This window comes from Narcine bancroftii, unplaced genomic scaffold (genome assembly GCF_036971445.1).
Source record: "Narcine bancroftii isolate sNarBan1 unplaced genomic scaffold, sNarBan1.hap1 Scaffold_163, whole genome shotgun sequence".
Taxonomy (NCBI): domain Eukaryota; kingdom Metazoa; phylum Chordata; class Chondrichthyes; order Torpediniformes; family Narcinidae; genus Narcine; species Narcine bancroftii.
Window position 1 is genome coordinate 67,227 of NW_027211898.1, and position 20,385 is coordinate 87,611.

The following is a 20,385-nucleotide window of genomic DNA, read 5'->3' on the forward strand; positions in this document are numbered from 1 at the left end:
CTGTCACTCTCAACTCGCTGAACCCTCTCGAGCCAAAGCCTCGAAACCCCACTCTTTCACCAGGCCACTACTCACTGGGCCACTCCTCGCTGGCCTCTCCTTTGCGTTTCCCTCCTTTTATCGGCCTTGACCAATTAAACCTGTCACTCTCAACTCGCTCCACCTCCGAACACTGCCCAAACTCTGGTCTCCGCCTCCTCCGACTCACTGCTCGAACCGACTAGGCCCGAGGCCGGGTAAAGAACAGAATTTATTGTACGATAGAATCTTGTATGTTCTTTAAAAACCATATAGGATGTGGTTTAAGGTCTCATCCAAAGCAATTGCATCCACTCATGCAATTTGATTTCACTACTTCCCCAATGTGCCATTTAGAAATGCACAGAATGACGTGGATGTTGCTTCTCTTCACCATCTGAAACAAGTAAATGGGTTCTTACTATTAAAGCTTCTGCCTCGCATGTTCGAAGTTTGAAAAAGATCAAAGCTGGTGCATAGTTTCATGCATCCACAAGTGTATAAAAAATGGGTTGTGGCAAATCATCGGCAATTATCCATGCCTGCTGCATCCAGGCATATTTGAAGATTGGAGCACGACTGCAACGCCATGTCAACTGTGGCGGATTAACTACCACTCCAGGCTGAGCTTTAGTAAAGCCCCCCTAACCTTGCCTCCCTGCCCCACTCTTTGCTGAATCGAATAAAGTGACATTAAGTTACTTTAAATAACATATTAGGGGTCTCCAAAGTGGTCGATATCGACCCTTGGTGAAGGGGTGGGGGGGTGGGTTGGAGAGGCAGCAGCGTGACCCAGATGTGTGGGGGGGGGGGTGAGACAGCAGCACCACTCACGTGGGCAAGGAGGGAGATAGACGGCAGCGCGACTCGGGTGGATTGGAGAATGGTAAATAGAGTCCCCTTGTTTAAAAAAGGTAATAGGGAGAATCTTGGGAATTAGGGTTAGTCTTACATTATTGGTGAGTAAACTAATGGAAGGGATTCTTAAGGATGGGATCTATGAAGATCTGGAGAAATACACTCTACTCAAGGATAGTCAGCATGTCTTTGTGAAGGCAAGCTTGGGCCTCACAAATCTAACTCAGTCTTTGGAGGAGGTTACAAAAGAAATTAATGAGGGTACGGTGATAGATGAGGTCTACGAGGATTTTAGCAAGGCGTCTGAGAAGGTCGGTCACAGGAGACTCCTTCGGAAAGTCCTGAGTCATGGGATGAGCGAAAAATTACCTGCATGAAATAAAAGCTGTCATGTCGGAAGAAAGCAGAGTGTCGTAGTGGAATGAAAGTATTCTGCCTGGAGGTTGGTGCCGCAGGGATCTGTTCTGCGACCCGTGCTCTTTGTGATTTTCATGTCACCTGGATGAAGAGGCGGATGGATAGGTCAGTAAGTTTGCGGATGTCACGGAGGTTGGTTTGGAGGAGTTGTGGATGGAGATGAAGGCTGTTAAAGGTTACAAAATGATGAAGGTGGGATGCAGAGTTAGGCAGAAAAGTGGTGGATGGATTTCAATCCAGATAACTGAGAGTTGATGCATTTTGGAAGGACAAACCAGAAGGCTGAGTCCAGAGTTAATGGTCAGTTACTTAAGAGTGTGGATGAACAGAGGAACCTTGGGTTGCAAATCTACACATTTCTCAAGGTTGCCGCACAGTTTGATAGGAGAGTGAAGAAGGATTATGGTGTGCTGAGATTCCTTCATAGGTGGTTTGAATTCAGGAGTAGAGTTGTCATGTTGCAAATCTATAAATCTTTGGTATGACTCACTTAGAATATTATGTTCAGTTCTGGTCACCTCATTATAGGAAGGAGAGGGGACAGAGGAGATTTACCAGGATGCTGCCTGGATTGGGAAACAATTCTCATGAGGCAAGGTTCACAGAGCTGGAGTGTAGAAGGATTAGAGGAGACTTGATAGAGGTCTACAAGATCTTCGACATCCTCCCGTGAATTCAGGGACCAGAACACTACGTAATATTCCAAATGCGGCGAACCAAAATTTTATACAGCTGTAACTTGACTCACCAACTTTTACACTCAGTTCCCCAAATCATGAAGTCCAGCAGGCTGGATGTTTTTTTACCATCCTCTCCACCATGTTGTCTCTTTCAGGGTGCAGAGAGCGTTCAGCTCAAAATCCTTCTCTCCATCAATGCTAGAAAGGATATATTGTAGACTTTCCCTTGCATTTGACCTCCCCCCCTCCCAAATCCAGCACCTCACTCAGGGGAGGGAGAGGGGAAGAGGAGGGAGAGGGGAAGGAGAGGGAGAGGAAAAGAGAGGGAGGGAGTGTTGTCGAGGAAGGGGGAGGGATATAGTGAGAGGGTGAAGGGAAGAGGAAAAAGAGAGAGAGTGGGGAAGGAGAGGGAGGGAGAGTTGTCAAGGAAGGCGGTGGGATAGAGGGAGAGAGGGTGAGTGGAAGAGGAGGAGAGGGAAAGGGGAAGGAGAGAGGAAGAAATGTCGAGGAAGGGGGGAAGGATACAGGGAGAGTTTGAGGAGAAGGAGAGGAAGTGGAGAAGGAGAGGGAGAGAAAAGGATAGGGAGGAAGAGTTGTAAAGGAAGGGGGAGGAATATAGGGAGAGGGTGAGGGGCATAAGAGAGGGGAAGGAGAGAGAGAAGAATGGAGTGGGAGGTAGACTTGTCGAAGAAGGGGGTGGGTTAGAGGGGAAGAGGAGAGGGAGAGGCAGGGAGAGTTGTCAAAGAAGGGAAGGGATAGGGGAAGTGGAAGAGGAGAAGTCGATGGATAGGGGAAAGAGAGGAAGAGGAAAGAAGAGGGAGGGAGAGTTGTCGAGGAAGGGTAAGGAATATAGGGAGAGGGTGAGGGGAAGGAGAAGGAGAAGGGAAAGAGGATGAGGGATAGTTGTCAAGGAAGGCAGAGGGTTATAGGGAGATTGTGAGGGGAAGGGAAGGAGAGGGAGGGAGGGAGAGTTATCGAGGAAGGGGGAGGGATATAGGGAGAGAGTGGGGGAGGAGAAGAAGATGGAAAGTGGAAGGAATGGGAGAGGGAGGGAGAGTTGTCGAGGAAGGGGAGGGATAGTGGGAGGGTGAGAAGAAAGAGAGGGAGAGAGGAAGGAGATGGAGAGGGAGGGAAACTTGTCGAGGAATGGGGAAGGATATAGGGAAGAGTGTGAGGGTAAGAGGAGAAGGAGAGCGATAAGAGATGGAGAGGGAGAGGAAAGGAGAGAGGGAGAGTTGGTGAGGAAGGGGGAGCGATATAGGCTGAGGGTGAGGGGAAGAGGAGGAGAGGGAAAGGAGAGGGAGAGGAAAGGAGAGTGAGGGAGAGTTTTCGAGGAAGGGGGAGTAATGGGGTGAGGGTGAGGAGGGGAAGGAGAGGGAGGGGAAGGAGGGGGAAAGGGAGAGGGAGGGAGAGTTGTTGAGGAAGGGATAGGGATTTTGGGAGAGGGTGAGGGGAAGAGGAGGAGAGGGAGAGGAAAGGAGAGGAGAGTTTTTGAGGAATGGGAGGGATATAGGGAGAGAGTGAGGGCAGGAGGAGAGGGAGAGGGGAAGGAGAGGGAGAGGGGAAAGAGGAGGAAAGGGAGGGAAATTTTTTGAGGGGAGGGATTTTGGGAGAGGGTGAGGGGGAGAGGGAGAGGAAAGTAGAGGGAGGGAGAGTTGTTGAGGAAAGGGGAGTGATAGAGGGAGAGGGTGAGGGGAAAAGGAGAGGGAGAGGAAAGGAGAGTTTTTGAGGATGGGGAGGGATATTCGTAGAGAGAGAGTTAGAGGGGAAGGAGAGGGAGGGAGAGGGAGGAAGAGTTGTCGACGAAGGGGGAGGGATAGAGGGATAGGGGATTAATGGGTTTCTATTGTCTCTGAATCTTTACGAAAAAGTGAAGATGATTTTGAGCTGAAGACCATTGGTCGTCTTCGCGTGATCTTCCTCAACTCTGTTCATCTCTTCCCTTGAATGACTTTTGTTTCCACTGCTTGTAGATTCGTGAAGCGCAGAAGGGAGGACAACAACTTGTGCTGGAAGTCGAGCTGGTAGCAGGACCAACTGTCAATAAGGCAGCCACACTTGGAAACACAATCAACATGTTCAGGTATTTCTACATCCAGTCCTGGAGGATCTCAACAAAGTTCAAGGAGATTTCTGCCAACACCTAAAAATTCGACAACTCCAAAAAAATGTAGTGAACAGATCCAACCTTTGTACACGTCATTCATCACCCACACCAAAGCCTTTAACTCTGCATCAAGGAAACAACTATAGGACACCCCTTCTAGTATTAGATGAACTGAAATGGAAGTACGGATCCTGAGGCTCTTCAACAAAGGCATATTGGCCACAGTCATGGTCAACATGAGTACTTGGGAGCCTTTTTGCATGAAGTGAAGAGTAAACAAGGATCTGTGTCAGGTCACTCGCCTGAGTGCTACTGGTACCATGTAACCCAGTACTACCTGTCGCATGGTCGAGTGGTCGGCGACTAAACCGGCTCCCCCATCAGGCTTGCCTGGTGAGGAGGGTGGCTAGACACCCTGCAGGATGAAAAACAAGACCTGTCAAAGGGTGGATGAACCATGGACAGAAAGGTCTGGCAAACCATCATCTGAGAGGGAACAGCAACCTTTGAAGCCAGCAGATGTGCAGAAATAGAAGAAGATGAGAGGAGAGGCCGTACCAACCCAAGCCTGATCTGCCATCTGGAACAACCTGTCCTGAATGCAGAAGAACTTTCAAAGGCAAGATTGAACACAGAAGCCACTTGATAGCAACGAGGAGGAGAACTTTCTGACAGACAGCGCAGAATTCAAACTGAGGTCCAGTCCTGACCACTGGCCATGTAAAGGCATTGCCCTAACCACTACATCAACCGTGACACCCTGCTCAGAGAAGCCGGCTGGAATCTCGAGCGTCTGGAGGAATCGATGTGTCAGGCAGCAGTGGGGAGGGGTCGGGGATCAGCGGCGGCAGTGGGGAGGACTCGGGGATCAGCGGCAGTTCCTACCACACCCCCACACACACAAACCCTGACGCACACGCCCCACACACACACACACATACACACTCGATTCTTTGAAAGATTTTATTTAATATTCTCAAATTACATAAAGAAAATCAAATACACATAAAATAACTGTAAACTACATCCCCTCCCCCTTACTAATACAATAAAAACCAAAAAAAGAAAAAAATAACCAAAATAAAGAAAAAAAAAACAACCTCTCCTCCCCCAAAACCTTAGAGAAATGTATCAAATATTCCCTGATTGGTCTGCCAACATTACAACATTGATTTAATTTCTATAGCCATGTGTTTCAAATATAAACACCACATATAAATAAAAAAGAATAATTACTTACATTATATGTTAATTTTTCTAAATATAGACAAGAGTGCAATCCGTTATGCCATCTTTGCAAGTTTATATTCTTCCATGTGACAGCTATATATTTTCTCGCTACTGCTAACCCAAATCTTAACAAAGCCAAATATGGTTTAGGCATTTTGAATCAACAAATGGAACATTAACATAACCCAACAAACATATTTTTGGATCCATTAAATATCCCTTTGAAACAAATCCCTCAAAAATTTTATAATTTCCTCCCAAAAATGCTTAATTTTCTTTCACGACCAAACTGAATGTACAAAAGTAACTTTCTGCTCTCTACATCTAAAACAGAAATCTGTTAAACTGAATCCATATCTCTTCAATTTCTCAGGGGTTGAATATAATTGATGCAAAAAATTCTAATTGACCATAGTATACCTCACATTAATTAACTTGGTAACACCGTCAACACACAGTTTTGACCATTCCTCCCATGTCAAAATAATATTTAATTCTTTCCCATTTGTCTTTTTCCATTTTCTCCTGCAACAACCTATACATATCAGAAATAAAGCATTTTTCACCTTTATCTGCAATTAATAATTCAAATTTCTTTTGACCTGGTAAATTTATTTCCTTCCCATAATTCTTCTTTAAATAATCTCAAAGTTGGTAATAAACAAAGAATTTGATGCAATACCATATCTTTCCTGCAACCTTTTAAATGAACAAAACCTCCCTGCTTCAAAACAATCTATTACATTCACTAATCCTTTAATTTCCCAATCTTTTAAGTAAGGATTCTATCATGAAAAGGGAATTAATTTATTCTGATATAATGGTGATCTTATCGAAACTATTCCGATAGAATCAAGAATTAAATTGTGATTTTACCAAATATTCATTATATGTCGAAAAACGGATAATTTAAATTCTTGTAACAATAAAGGATTCCATTTATAAATGAAATGATTAATATTATTTTCCAAAATCTGAGCCATCTTTATCTTTGCCCACCTAGGAGATTGTTGATTATCAAATAACCAATTAATAAACTTCATCGGTGCCACCTCATAATAATTATAAAAACAATGTAATTGCAAACCACCCAATTTATAATGCCAAGTCCATTTTTGGAAAGAAACCCTCGATAATTTACCTTTCCATAAGAATAACCCAACTATGCAAGGAATAGATTGAAAAAAGTATTGTACTCGAGCATAAATGTTCATCTTTATGCAATTCACTCTTCCTATTAAGGTCAGTGGTAAATCTTTCCACTTATCTAAATCAATTTTAACCTTATTTAATAAAGGTACATAATGCAAAATAAATAATTCATGATCATTTTTATTTACAACTATTCCTAAATATTTAATTTTATTTGACCATCTAAATTTAGTAATTTGTCTACAATCCATAAAATCTTCTTCTGCTATTGGTAAAACCTCACTCTTTTCCCAATTAATCTCATATCCCGATAATTTACCATACTTATTCAACAAGTCCTGTGATAATTTTAGTGAAGTTTTTGGATTAGTTAAATATACAAAAACATCATGTGTAAATAAGCTAATTTTATTTTCATTTTCTCTCACTTTAAGTCCTCTAACACCAAAATCATGTCAAACAGCCTGAGGTAAAGGTTCTGTCACCAAAGCAAGTAAAGCAGGTGAAAGAGGAAAACCCTGTCTTGTAGAACAAGATAAATTAAAAGATTTTGAAATCTCACCATTCGTTATTACCCTTGTCGTAAGTTCTGCATATAAAGCCCTAACACAACCCCTAAAAAATGGAACAAAATTAAATTTTTCCAATACTTTAAACAAAAACTTCCACTCAACTCGATCAAATGCCTTCTCAGCATCCAAAGATATATCCGTTGGTTGATTATCTTGTTGTTTTTAGCATTAATTAATGAAATCAATTTAACTATATTATCTGATGACAATTTAACTACATTGTCTTTGACAAACCCTACCTGATTGTTACGTGAAAAAATTTGGCAAATAATTCACTAACCTATTATCTGAAACTTTTGACACCAATCTATAATCAACATTTAATAATGATATCGGTCTGTAAGGTGACACTTTTAAAGAGTTCCTTTCTTTTTTTAGGTATAACTGTAATCAATGCTTTTGAGAAAGATTCTGGAAATACATCCATTTTAGTTGCTTGTTTCAAAACATCTTTATATAATGGAAATAATAAATCATTAATTTTTTTATAAAACACCACCTTAAATCCATCCTCTCCAGGAGATTTCCCATCAGGCATCGATTGCAAAGCTTCTCTCAATTCTAATTCAGTAAATAAAATATCTAAATTCTTTACCTCAAATTCATTCAACACTGGCAAATTTAAACTAGATAAAAATAAATCAATTTGATCCATTTTTTGATAACCCTCTGACATATATAAATTTTCATTAAATTTTAAAAATTCATCAGTATTCATTTATGTAATTTCTCCATTCTTCCTAATAGCATTAATTGTCCTTGATACTTGCTCAGTTTTATGTTGCCATGCCAAACCATATGCACTCTTTCTCCCAATTGATAATAACATTGTTTAGACTCCAACATCATTTTCTCATATTTATACGTTTGTAAATTATAACGTAATTTCACTTTAGATAAATTTATCCTTTCATCCTCTGTATAATTTTTTTAAATTTTTTTCTCCAAGCCTTCGATTTCCTTTTCCAAATTTAAACTTACGAATAAATAGTTTTTTTCTCTCTTAGTTGTATAGCTAATAATTTGTCCCCTCAAATATGCTTTTAAAGCATCCCACAAAATAAATTTACTTTGAACTGAATTTTCTTTCATTTGTAAATAAAAAATAATTTGATCTCTCATCTACTAAATGAAATCTTGTCTCTTCAATAACTTTTCATTAAACCTCCATCGATAAGCTGTCTCAGTTAATTCAGTCCCTAAACATTTAATGAAGGATATGAGAATAACCTACTTTTATATTCTGCAAAATTAAATCTACTTGTAAATGCACAGAAATCAAAAATACATTTATTCTAGAGAAAGAATTATGCCGAGCTGAATAAAGTGAATAATCTTTCTCAGTTGGATTTAATTTCCTCCAAATTTCCACTAAATTTAAATCCTCCATCATCTTAAACAGTCTTTTTGCCATTTTAGTTCTTTCAACAATTTTTGGAGATTTGTCCAACAAGGGATCCAAACAACAGTTAAAATCTACTCCGACTAACACATTCCCATATGCCTGATTCGAATTTAAAAATGTCCCTGAAAGAAATGTCTGATCATCTTCATTTGGTGCATAAACATACATTAAAGTCCAACTTTCAGAAAAAAATCTTCCAATTAACAATCAGTACTCTTCCAACATTATCAAAAAAAAATCCACAGCAAAAAGTTTTTTTTTATTAACTAATATCACCACGCCTCTAGTTTTAGAGTTTAATGAAGAAAAAATTACATGTCCTGACCAATCTCTCTTCAACTTCAAATGTTCTTTTTCTGTCAAATGAGTCCTTTGCAAAAATACAATATCTACTTTTAGCTTCTTTAAATTTTTATTTTTTCTGCCTTTTTCTCCTTTGATTGTAATTCAAAAGATACATTTTTACGTATCAAAATAGCTACATCTTTAGCCTTAGAATTAAATGAAGAATATACATGCCCAACCCAGTTCCTTTTTAATTTCACGCTTTCCTTCACATTCAAATGTGTTTCTTGTAAAAAAGCAATATCAATTTTCATTTTCTTAATATATGCCAAGACCCGCTTACGTTTAACCTAACTATTTAATCCTCGAACATTAAAAGTAGCAAACCTCAACTTTGACATATCTACTATTATTACTAAATACCAATAATATCTTTATATAAAAACTCAAATTAATGTATATAGGCCCTCCAATAAAAAAATCACAAATTAAAAACTAAAAAAAAATTAAAAATAAAAAAAATTTAAAAATAAAGAAAAAGGAAAAAAAAAGAAACCCCCCCCCCCAAAAAAAAAACTACCAAAAGGTAGTAATCCCCTAAACAAAAATTGGGTGTGGGTCACCCACCAGTGGCTGATGACTAGTAAAGAAAGTCCAAATCTCTCCTTGCCCAGCCAAACAGTCAGTAACATCAAAATATTATAAGAACAAAAGAAAAAATAGAATAAGAAAATTCTTTTAACCCAAAAGACTCCAATCTTGAAAATCCCATTTCAGAAGTTGGACTCTGTCCATTCCTGTTTTTTTCCCATTTTTGCCATTTCTTCCTTTTCCAGAGCTACCAAAGTTTTCTTTAGGAGATAATGCTGGACTATGTCTTTGTCCTCTTATATCTGGCCATGAGTCAGCAAAAATCATTGCTTCACAATCAGTTTCAAAAAACCAAAATTGACAGACTCCGTAAAACACCTTCAACACTGCAGGGTAACGAAAAGTAGACTTATAACCTTTATGTCACAAAACTTCTTTAACTGGATTGAATCGACGTCGACCTGATGCATTTCCAACAATGGAGACATTTTCCTGTGTGCTCCCTCCATTGAAATCAAAAGGCTTTCTACTTCTTGGGAACACGCACCTTCTTCCGGGGAATGGGTAATTCCAGCGCCATCCTTCATTTGGTAGCAATAGATTTTTTTTCAGCCCGCACAGGAAATCTTTGGGGTCTAGGCAATGAAGAAATTGAGCCAGGGGCTGTTTCAGGTCGTCTAGTCCCCAGATCCTCAGCACTTCGAAAATGGATATTCTTATGAACTTGAGGTTTAATCTTTTTACCATTAGTGGCCATAATAATTGCTTGATACTTTAAACTAAAATTTAAAAAGTTTAAACTTGAAAACAAAGGGTTAAAAAACAGGTATTTAAAAATCTGGCCAGAGAGGTCGAGATTACATGTCTAGACTCCACGCTATCTTGCCACGATCCCTACTTTTAGCTTCTTAATATAATCTATCACACATTGCCTTTTTATTGGGTGATTTAAACCCTTAACATTAACAATTGTAAAACTTAAATTACTTATTACAACTTACACAATGGCACCCAATCTTTCACAATTAACTTAAACAAAAACCCTCAACCAACAATAAAAAACACTAGACACCCCCCTGAAAAAACTGCAACACACTCGAGACACATACCCCAGACACATACCCCAACAATCACACACCTCCCACACACACACCCTACACACAACCCCCAACACACATCCCCAGACACACATTCCACACATACAAGCCCCGACTCACACCCCCCACAATCACACACCTCCCACCTGCACACCCCACACACACATACACATCCCAGGAACACACCCTCACGCTCACAAACTCCCACACATACACTCTGCGCACACACACACACATATCCCCCATACACATACTCCCCCACACACAACCTCTGAGAGATATACACAAACACCCTTCGACACTCATACACACCTTCCACACCCTCACTCCACAAACACCCAATGCACCCACAATCCCCTTCCCACACACCACACCTACACATATACCCCGACGCACAACCCAGAAACACCGCCCACATACACCCCTCACACACACTTTCACACATGACCACCTCCCACACACAACGCACAAAATCAACTCCCAGCCACACATCCCACACATACACGCACACTCACACAATACAACCCCTACACAGATAAACCTCCCACACACATACCCGTACACACATCCTCTCACACTCAGTCCCCCCCACACACACCCACCCACACCCCATATACCTCTCACACACACCCCCAAACACACAAACACCTTCACACTTGACCACCTCCCACACACAACCAACACAAAATCAACACCCACCTACACACACACATACACGCACACTCACACAATACAACCCTACACATCTGCCCCAAAAAACATGGCCCCAATGGACATCCCCCACTCACTCCCCACATACACACCCCACACAATCATAACCCTACAGACTTCCCCACAAAAACAATAACATACCCGTCCCACACACACCCAACACAAACCACACACACACCGATTCATAGACCTCCACCCATCCCCCAAACACATACCCCACATACACACCCAGCACATGGACACCCCTCCATATTCACCACCGCATTCACACCCCTGCACACACAACCCACGCACAAACCCATTCCCAATCATTCCCCCTACACACTCTCTCCCTCGCATGCACTGCCACACTTATTTCTCCGCACACACACCCTTCACACCCTTGACACAAACATTGCCAGACAAATCCCACCATGCACACGCACTAATGCGACCCTGCACAAACACCTTCCCACACAAGTCCCTCACACATGCACTCCCACTCACATGGCCCTACACACACATCCCGAACCACATACCCCTACACACACACACAAGCCATAAATACGCCCACACACACACTCCCTCATACAACCCCCTCACACACAAACCCGCAAATCCACCCACCCACACCACCCCACACATATTTCCCCCACACTCATGCGCTCACACACAGACACACACACATTCCCTCCACGTATATCACACACACACACACACACACACACACCAACCCTCCATATGCAAACCCCACACAAGCCACACATCCCATACCCACACACACTCTCTATATTCAAATCCCACACACACACAAACCCCACTCATAAACACCACACAAGCACAAAACCCCTAACACACACAAACTCACACACAAAAACACCAAACACAAACAACCCCCACACTCAAATCCACCCCACACTCTAACCCACAACACACACTAACCCACCACACATACACACCATACTCACATCCCCAAACATCAGAGACTTACCCAAATTCCCCACACACACAAACCCCAAAATAGCGCCCATGGTGGAAGTGAGGGCATTGGTGCAGTCGCTGACCCATGGGGAGGTGTGGGTGAGGGCATTGGTGCCATCGCTGATGGAGGGAGGGGGTGGTGCCGTCGCTGATGGAGGGAGGGGGGTTGGTGCCGTCGCTGATGGAGGGAGGGGGTGTGGTGCCTTCGCTGATGGAGGGAGGGGGGTTGGTGCTGTCGCTGATGGAGGGAGGGGGGTGGTGCCTTCGCTGATGGAGGGAGGGGGGTTGGTGCCGTCGCTGATGGAGGGAGGTGGATTGGTGCCATCGCTGATGGAGGGAGGGGGGTTGGTGCCATCGCTGATGGAGGGAGGGAGGTTGGTGCCATCGCTGATGGAGGGAGGGGGGTGGTGCCATCGCTGATGGAGGGAGGGAGGTTGGTGCCATCGCTGATGGAAGGAGGGGGGGTGGTGCCATCGCTGATGGAGGGAGGGAGGTTGGTGCCATCGCTGATGGAGGGAGGGAGGTTGGTGCCATCGCTGATGGAAGGAGGGGGGTGGTGCCATCGCTGATGGAGGGAGGGAGGTTGGTGCCATCGCTGATGGAGGGAGGGAGGTTGGTGCCATCGCTGATGTGTCAAGGGGTGCAAGATGACGTCATCATTGACAAGTATGGGGATGGAAGTAGCGCTGACAAGCAGGGTGGGGGCGCATGCAATGCTTGCCATGTCCTATATACGTTGGTGCCCCACACAGACACTGACACACACACTCACCCTGCCACACACACCCACTCACACATACACACCCCCACACACACCCCAAACCCACACCCCTCACACACTCCCCATACACCCATCCCCCACAAACTCACACCCCTCACAACCACACACACACCCCTCACACACACCACACATAACCCACACCCACACCCCTCATACACACACCCTCACACATGCCCCACAACACACACCCCTCCACACCATCTCTCCACCCATCCCACACGCTCTCACCCCCCACCCACACATCCACACACTCAGACACCCCCACACTGCCCCCTACACATATTCTCACAAACACACATCTACACACACTTCCCACACACACCCATCCCTCACACACACACCACATTAACACACCATACACACACCCACCCCCACACACCCCACTCCCCACACACCCACTCCCCACAAACACACATCCCTCACAAACACACACCACACATAACCCACACACACTGCCACACACATACCCCACAACACACACCCCTCCACAACACCCACCCACCCATCTCACACACACTCTCACCCCCCACCCACACACTCAGACACCCCCACACAGCCCCTACACTTATCTTCACAAACACTCATCTACACACATTTCCCACACACACCCCTCTCGCACCCATCACTCACACACACACACCCCACACTAACACACTATACACACACCCACCCCCCACATACCCCACTCCCTACACATCCACCCTCCACAAACACACATCCCTCACAAACACACACCACACATAACCCACACCCACACCCCTCATACACACACCCTCACACATGCCCCACAACACACACCCCTCCACACCATCTCTCCACCCATCCCACACACTCTCACCCCCCACCCACACATCCACACACTCAGACACCCCCACACTGCCCCCTACACATATTCTCACAAACACACATCTACACACACTTCCCACACACACCCATCCCTCACACACACACACCACATTAACACACCTTACACACACCCACCCCCACACACCGCACTCCCTACACATCCACCCCCCACAAACACACATCCCTCACAAACACACATCACACATAACCCACACACACATACCCCTCATACACACTCCCACACACATACCCCACAACACACTCCCCTCCACACCCCCATCCACCCATCCCACACACTCTCACCCCCCATCCACACACTCAGACACCCCCACACAGCCCCCTACACTAATCCTCACATACAACCCACACACTCCCACTTACACACACCCCACACACACCTCTCACACACACCCACAAACACACTTCCCACACACTCAGACACCTTCCACACTGACTCCACACTACACACAGACCACACACAATTCCCACACACACCCCACACACCCACATACTTACACACACTTCCCACACACACTCCCACTTACACACACACCCCACATCCCCACACTTACCAAACACTCACCCCACACAAACCTCTCACATCCACTTGCCACACACTCAATCCACACACTCAGACAACTCCCACAGTGACCCCACACACACACACATCCACACTCCAATAGAATCTCTTTTCTCCCTCTCCCCTTAATCCCGTCTCCGAACCAGATTCTTGTATTTAAAGTAGACTTTGTTCCTAGACGAATATAATATGGGTCTGGAAGTCGGGATTTAGAATGAAAGGTTCTGAAAATCGTTCAGGATAGGTCCCCCCAATTATTTCGGGGCAAATTGGAAGATGTTCTTTTATATCAGCGACATGTTCTATCAGTGAGATAATGTTGTCGAGTTCCTTCCATTTGACGTCGATGTTGTGCTTTGTACAAATGTCTGCATATATTTGTTCACTTATGGAAAATGGAAAGAAGGAAATGCACACACGCACACATACCCACTCCCACACCCTCCCACACGCACACATACATACACACAACCTCCCTCACACCCCTTCTTACACACGCCCACACACATACCTACCCAAAAGGACCCAAGCACATACACTCCACACATATCCACCACACAATCCTACCCACACACCCCACACACAACCCCTCACCCATTCCCTCCATAACCCCACATGCAGACCCCAAACACACACCCCAATCCCACAAAACTCCAGACACACATCCCAATGATTTTGGGGCAAATTGGAAGATGTGCTTTTCTATCAGGGACGTGTTCCATAAGTGAGTTAATTTTGTCGAGTTCCTTCCATTTGACGTCGATGTTGTGCTTTGTGCAAATGTTCTGTATATATTTGAGCGTTGATATATTTGTATATATTTGTTCACTGTTCTGTATATATTCTGTATATATTGTATATATTCTGTATATACTTTTTCACTGTAAACAAAAGCCCCACATATCTGCACACACACCCTCACACACACACCCTCCCCCACACCCCTTCTTACACACGCCCACACACATTCCCACCCACAAGCAACCATGCACATATAACCCACACACATCCACCGCACAATCTCACCCACACACACCACACACATCCACTCACACGTTCCATCCAACACCCCAATACCCGAACATGCAGTCCACAAACACACACCCAATTCCACACAACTCCACACACACATCCCAAATCCCACACACAACCCCAACTATTTCGGGGCAAATTGGTAGATGTGCTTTTATATCAGGGACGTGTTCGATAAGTGAGATAATTTTGTCGAGTTCTTTTCATTTGACGTCGATGTTGTGCTTTGTACATATGTTCTGTATATATTTGATCGTTGATATATTTGTATATATTTGTTCACTCTTCTGTATATATTCTGTATATATTGTAAATATTCTGTATATACATTTTCACTGTAAATAAAACCCCCACATACATGCACGCACACACACACTACCACACACACCCAAATGCCAACAGACACTCCCACTCCCTCACACACACACACACACACACACACACACACACACACACACACACACACACACACACACACACTGTCCCTCACACCCCTTCTTACACACGCTCACACATATACCCACCCACAAGTACCCATGCACTTATACCCCACACACATCCACTACACAATCTTAAAAAATCAAACAAAAGATGAGAAACATTAAATCGGACTGACCCGACAGGACGGAGGAACTAAGGTCGTTTGGAATCAGCAGATGCGATAGAATCGGCAATCTCCGTCAGGCCGAGGGACCTTGAAACACCACACAAGTACAAACTAAACTGGATGAGAGGGTCCTTGCAGAGAAATGGATTGGAGTCAATCCACAGGACCCTCAGAGCAACAGAGAGGATCACTGGAGTCTCCCTCTTCCCCATCAGTGTGATCTAGCAGGATCCTTGTCTGAAGAGGCCATGCCAAATCCTGGAGAAGCCCTTTGACCCTGCCCACAGCATCTCTCAGCTGCTCCCATCAAGGAAGAGAAAGGAGGATCAGAACCAGCATCAGCAGGATGAAGAACAGCTTCTGTGCAGGGGTCGGGAGAAGGTTGAAGCACCAAAGGAACTGCTCCCACTCACCATCCGAGTGCAAACAGAGAGCGCATGTAAAATGTTCAATGATGGGAATGTATGGACATGATACTAAGGGCTGAAAGAGACTTGGAACAGGGTTTTTTGTGGTCGATCATTTATTACGAATAAAGTCTTACACGAAAGGGCAAGAAGCAGCTAAGGTTGTTCTTTCCACACAGATCTACTGTTAGTCCTCTAATTCTATGGGAACTGTCGCAGGGTTGTAGCTCCCAGTTGTTGGGATAGGCTGACACAAAGTGGTAGGTCCAGGTACTAATGAGGATGCCATCAGATGGTTCCCCACCCCCCACTCTCTCCCCACCACCACTGCCAACATCAGTTCTTTGTATTACAAATAAAGATGAGTGAAACACAGAAGTCTGCAGACGCTGTGATTATAATTACAAACACACTGACATGCTGAAGGAACTCAGCTATTCTTTCCAGCATTCAGGCCTGAGCCCTTCTTCAAGGAATAAACAGAATAACCCAGAAGCAGGAAATCTCAGAAAGGCTCAGAATTCTGGTTAGGGGACAAATCCAGCCCAACAAAAGGTGTTAATTGGATGTGATAGGGATGAGGTTTTTCATAGCAGGCCGAGCGACCATGTGGTCAGGCGGGCCGAATCGCTGTCCCAGTCAGTTGGTACAAGATGGCATAGGCCCCCCTTCCCTTCTCATGAGAAGCATGCATTTGGTGACACATGTTGCCTGGGAGATGTCGCCACATCCTGGTTGCAGCAACTCCGCAACGCACTGACATCACTCCCCTAGACCAGCGCACCCCAGAGAGGAATGAGGTCGTCCCCTAAAAGCAGCACGAGAGGTTCATATAAAGGCAGTTACTGGTTCACTTCATGCTGTGTGGAGGTGCTTCATTTCAGTAGCACCACCTTTTGCAGTCACGACAAGACCATGAACAGGCTGTCAGCAAGAGAATGGATGGGGAATTGAAGCAGGTGGCCACTGGGAGATCCCCGCTCTTGTGGCGGACATGGAGAAGTTTGTATTTATAGGATAGCTATAAATTCCGATGAAAATACAACCAGTATAGGTTTTACTCACTCACAGGCTTCCAGAGTGGGTGAGAAAATACAAGTCTTTAGGCCAGCAAATCTTCCAGACAGGGTTCAATGATCAATTCTTCCCAACAGGGTCCCAACCTCCAAAAGGCAGCCCATTCATATATTGGTTTCCCGCCCAAACACAGCTGATTGAGTCTATTACCTATCAGATGTGAATTGTCAAAAGCTACAGTAAGCGTTCAGTAACCTTAACAACACCTTCCAGTGCCAGCTTGAAATTGTTTCTGCTCAGAGGTTTCGCCCACCATTGTTCACAGACGAAGGTGAATGATGCTTGTCAGTGACACATGGGTCTCTCTGGAGGTTGAACTGATCCCAGGGCACTGAGTTCTGGAGAAATGACCACACCAAATTTGATGTTGCTGAATGGAGGAAACACTTTCGTATGTCGCATGGCACCTTTCACTTCGTGCTGGAACTCTAAGAACCTCACCTGAAGCCGCATAGACCAGGCGCAGCAACCATGGAGCCGGGATTTCGATTAGCTGTGGCTCTGCGCTGGTATGCCACCCCTTGTGAGTATCGATCCATCAGTCCCATCTTTGGAATAGGCATCAGCACCTTGTGCATGGTGGTGCAGGTGGTGACGGCCGCCTTGACGAAGTTCCTCGGTAAACGTCTCATGTCCCTGCCCATTGGAACACGTCTCCAGGAGACCAATGACAGCTTGGTGCAAAGGGGATACCCAATGTGTGCCGGTGCCATTGATGGATCACATATTCCCATTATTGCCCCCAGCTTGCATGCTGCAGCCTACTACAATCGCAAAGGCTGGCATTCAATGGTTCTGCAAGCAGTGGTCGACCACAGATTCTGGTGAGCTAAGCCTTTATTGGTCTTTATCACATCACATCTCAATGTCTATCACTTCACTGTGCTTTCCATTCACGTTATAGCTTCTCAGATGTGTTTGTTGGCCGGGCAGTACCCATGATGCCCGAGTGCTTACCAACTCTCCTCTGTATAGAAAGGAAGAGGACCAGGGCGGATACCACTTCCCACCTGACGTGAGTGTTCACCCTACAAAGCTTCATGTGTCAATCTTATGTATGCTTATTGTGTCAACGGTCATGAGTATGAATTAACAACATTCTCCATTGTTGTGCCTGCAGGTGTCCAAGAATGTTAATGGAGTAAAGGTTCCAGCGCATCTTGTGGGTGATCTGGCATATCCACTACGAAACTGGCTGATGAAGGGGTTCACACAGCACCAAGGACTGGATCTGGATCAGCAAAGATTTAACAAGGCCCTTAATTCTGCAAGGATAGTGGTGGAACATGCATATTGCCGTCTAAATGGCTGCCGGTGGTGCCTGTCCAACCGTCTGGATATCTCTACCACCTCAGACCCAGGTGTTGTGTTTGCTCGCTGTGTCCTGCACAATATATGTGAGATTAACAAGGAAGACTTTCTGTCAGAGTGGACGTTGGTTGAAGCAGATGGTCCTGCACCCATTAGCACAGATTGTCGCAATCAGCAGGCCCATGGGCACCAGGCCATCCATTCTGCCATTTTGTCCATCCTGTAAGGGTATGACCCTGCCACCTAGCTCCTAATTTCCACAACTTGTTCCCCTCTCCACCCTCCCCACCCAATGCGACAACATGAACCTACTGCCTGGCATGTTATGTGTTCTCATGAAGTAATGGTTGCATATAAATGAGACTTGTGTGCTTGTCAAAAATGTAATAAAAAACATTTTTTGAGAAATCTTATTGCTTCATAAATATCTGAGTTCCATATAGCAATGTAAACATTTCACATTATGTTTAAACTAGATGTAAACCATGGAACGGACAAATCACATTGCAAATACCCTCCACACTTGAACACCGCAGAACAAAAACAAAAATGGTAAACTCAACAAACACCTCCACCCGGCACCACAGCATTTCTGTGTTGTGCCGATTATCCCTCTCGGAGGAGGGTTACCAAGTTCATTTGGCAGGCGCATCCTGCGCATTCAGGTGGCCTTCCGGCAGCCCATATTGCCATTATATGCGGCTTTACAAGTGGGGCATTTGGCCACCTGAAAGTGCCTTTTCTAAGAGTTCCTGTATCTGGCTCATTCCTTGAAGAAGGGCTCAGGACTGAAATGTTGGGAATATATCTTGATCTCCTATGGACACTGAAAATCCGGGCTGAGCTCCTCCAGCTTAACGGTGGGTTTTTAAGCACCACATATAGATGCACATCTCAAGACAAGGCCACAAAAATGTGCCACCTGGGAAAATTGCATAACAGGGGCATCTTGTGGTTCCACTTGGCTGCTTCTTACATTATTTGGCCAGGACTTTCTTTGCAAATTTCCCAACACCTATTCTGTGTTTTCTCCAGCCTGTCAATTCAAATACACTTGTTTTCTTACTTCTCCAGTTCTTGGTTTCTCTGCTTCCTGACCTGCTTTTTCCAGCAGTTTTGTATAACTTATATTCCAGCAGTTGCTGTGGTTGAACTTTTACTGATTTAATGAATTGTTTTCATCAGAATCTAAATGTGCTTGAGTCCACGGTCAGCCATGTAAGCATTGAAATGGGTGGCCACTGGGAGATCCACCCTGTTGCAGCAGACAGAGTTGAAGTGCATTAAATGCACCCAATGATTTGGTCACTGCAGCCACCAGTTAAAAAATTCAAGAGGTTCTGCAGTCTGTGTGTCAAGAAATCCCTCTGCACCTCTGTTTTTAGTGGGAATCCTTCAACCCTGAAGTTGTGCTCTCTTGTCCTTGACTCCTCTAACATGGGAGATAATTTTACCACATCTACTGTATCCAGGTTTCTCAACATTCGAAGTGCTTCTTAGGACCCCTACCACTCATCATTCTTCTGAACACCAAGGAGTATAGTCCAAGATCCATCAAACCTTCCTCATATATTAATCCTTTCATTCCAGGAATCATTCTTGTGAATCTTCTGCAATGCCAGCACATCCTTTCTTCAATAAGGAGCCCAAAACTCTCTCCG

At 44.5% G+C, this 20,385-nt stretch overlaps 2 protein-coding genes across 5 annotated transcripts in view; both read left to right on the forward strand.

Moving 5' to 3' along the window:
- Positions 1–5,188, forward strand: part of LOC138750526 (microtubule-actin cross-linking factor 1-like) — a 32,112-nt gene extending 26,924 nt beyond the window's left edge. For all 3 annotated transcript variants that reach the window (XM_069912610.1, XM_069912611.1, XM_069912612.1), the window contains one exon: positions 3,947–5,188. In XM_069912610.1, the coding sequence (XP_069768711.1) occupies positions 3,947–3,954 (8 nt within the window). In that variant the 3' untranslated portion in view covers positions 3,955–5,188. The remainder of the gene's footprint in view (positions 1–3,946) is intronic.
- A 7,489-nt stretch (positions 5,189–12,677) lies between these two features.
- LOC138750524 (uncharacterized) lies at positions 12,678–19,132 on the forward strand. Of its 2 annotated transcripts, none has more exons than XM_069912604.1 (2): positions 12,678–18,428; positions 18,534–19,132. In XM_069912604.1, exon 1 carries the CDS (start codon positions 12,682–12,684, stop codon positions 13,606–13,608), a length of 927 nt encoding a protein of 308 aa, XP_069768705.1. In that variant the 5' UTR covers positions 12,678–12,681; the 3' UTR covers positions 13,609–18,428; positions 18,534–19,132. Both variants share the same exon structure in this region, with proteins under 2 accessions (XP_069768705.1, XP_069768706.1).
- Positions 19,133–20,385: the final 1,253 nt, after the last annotated feature.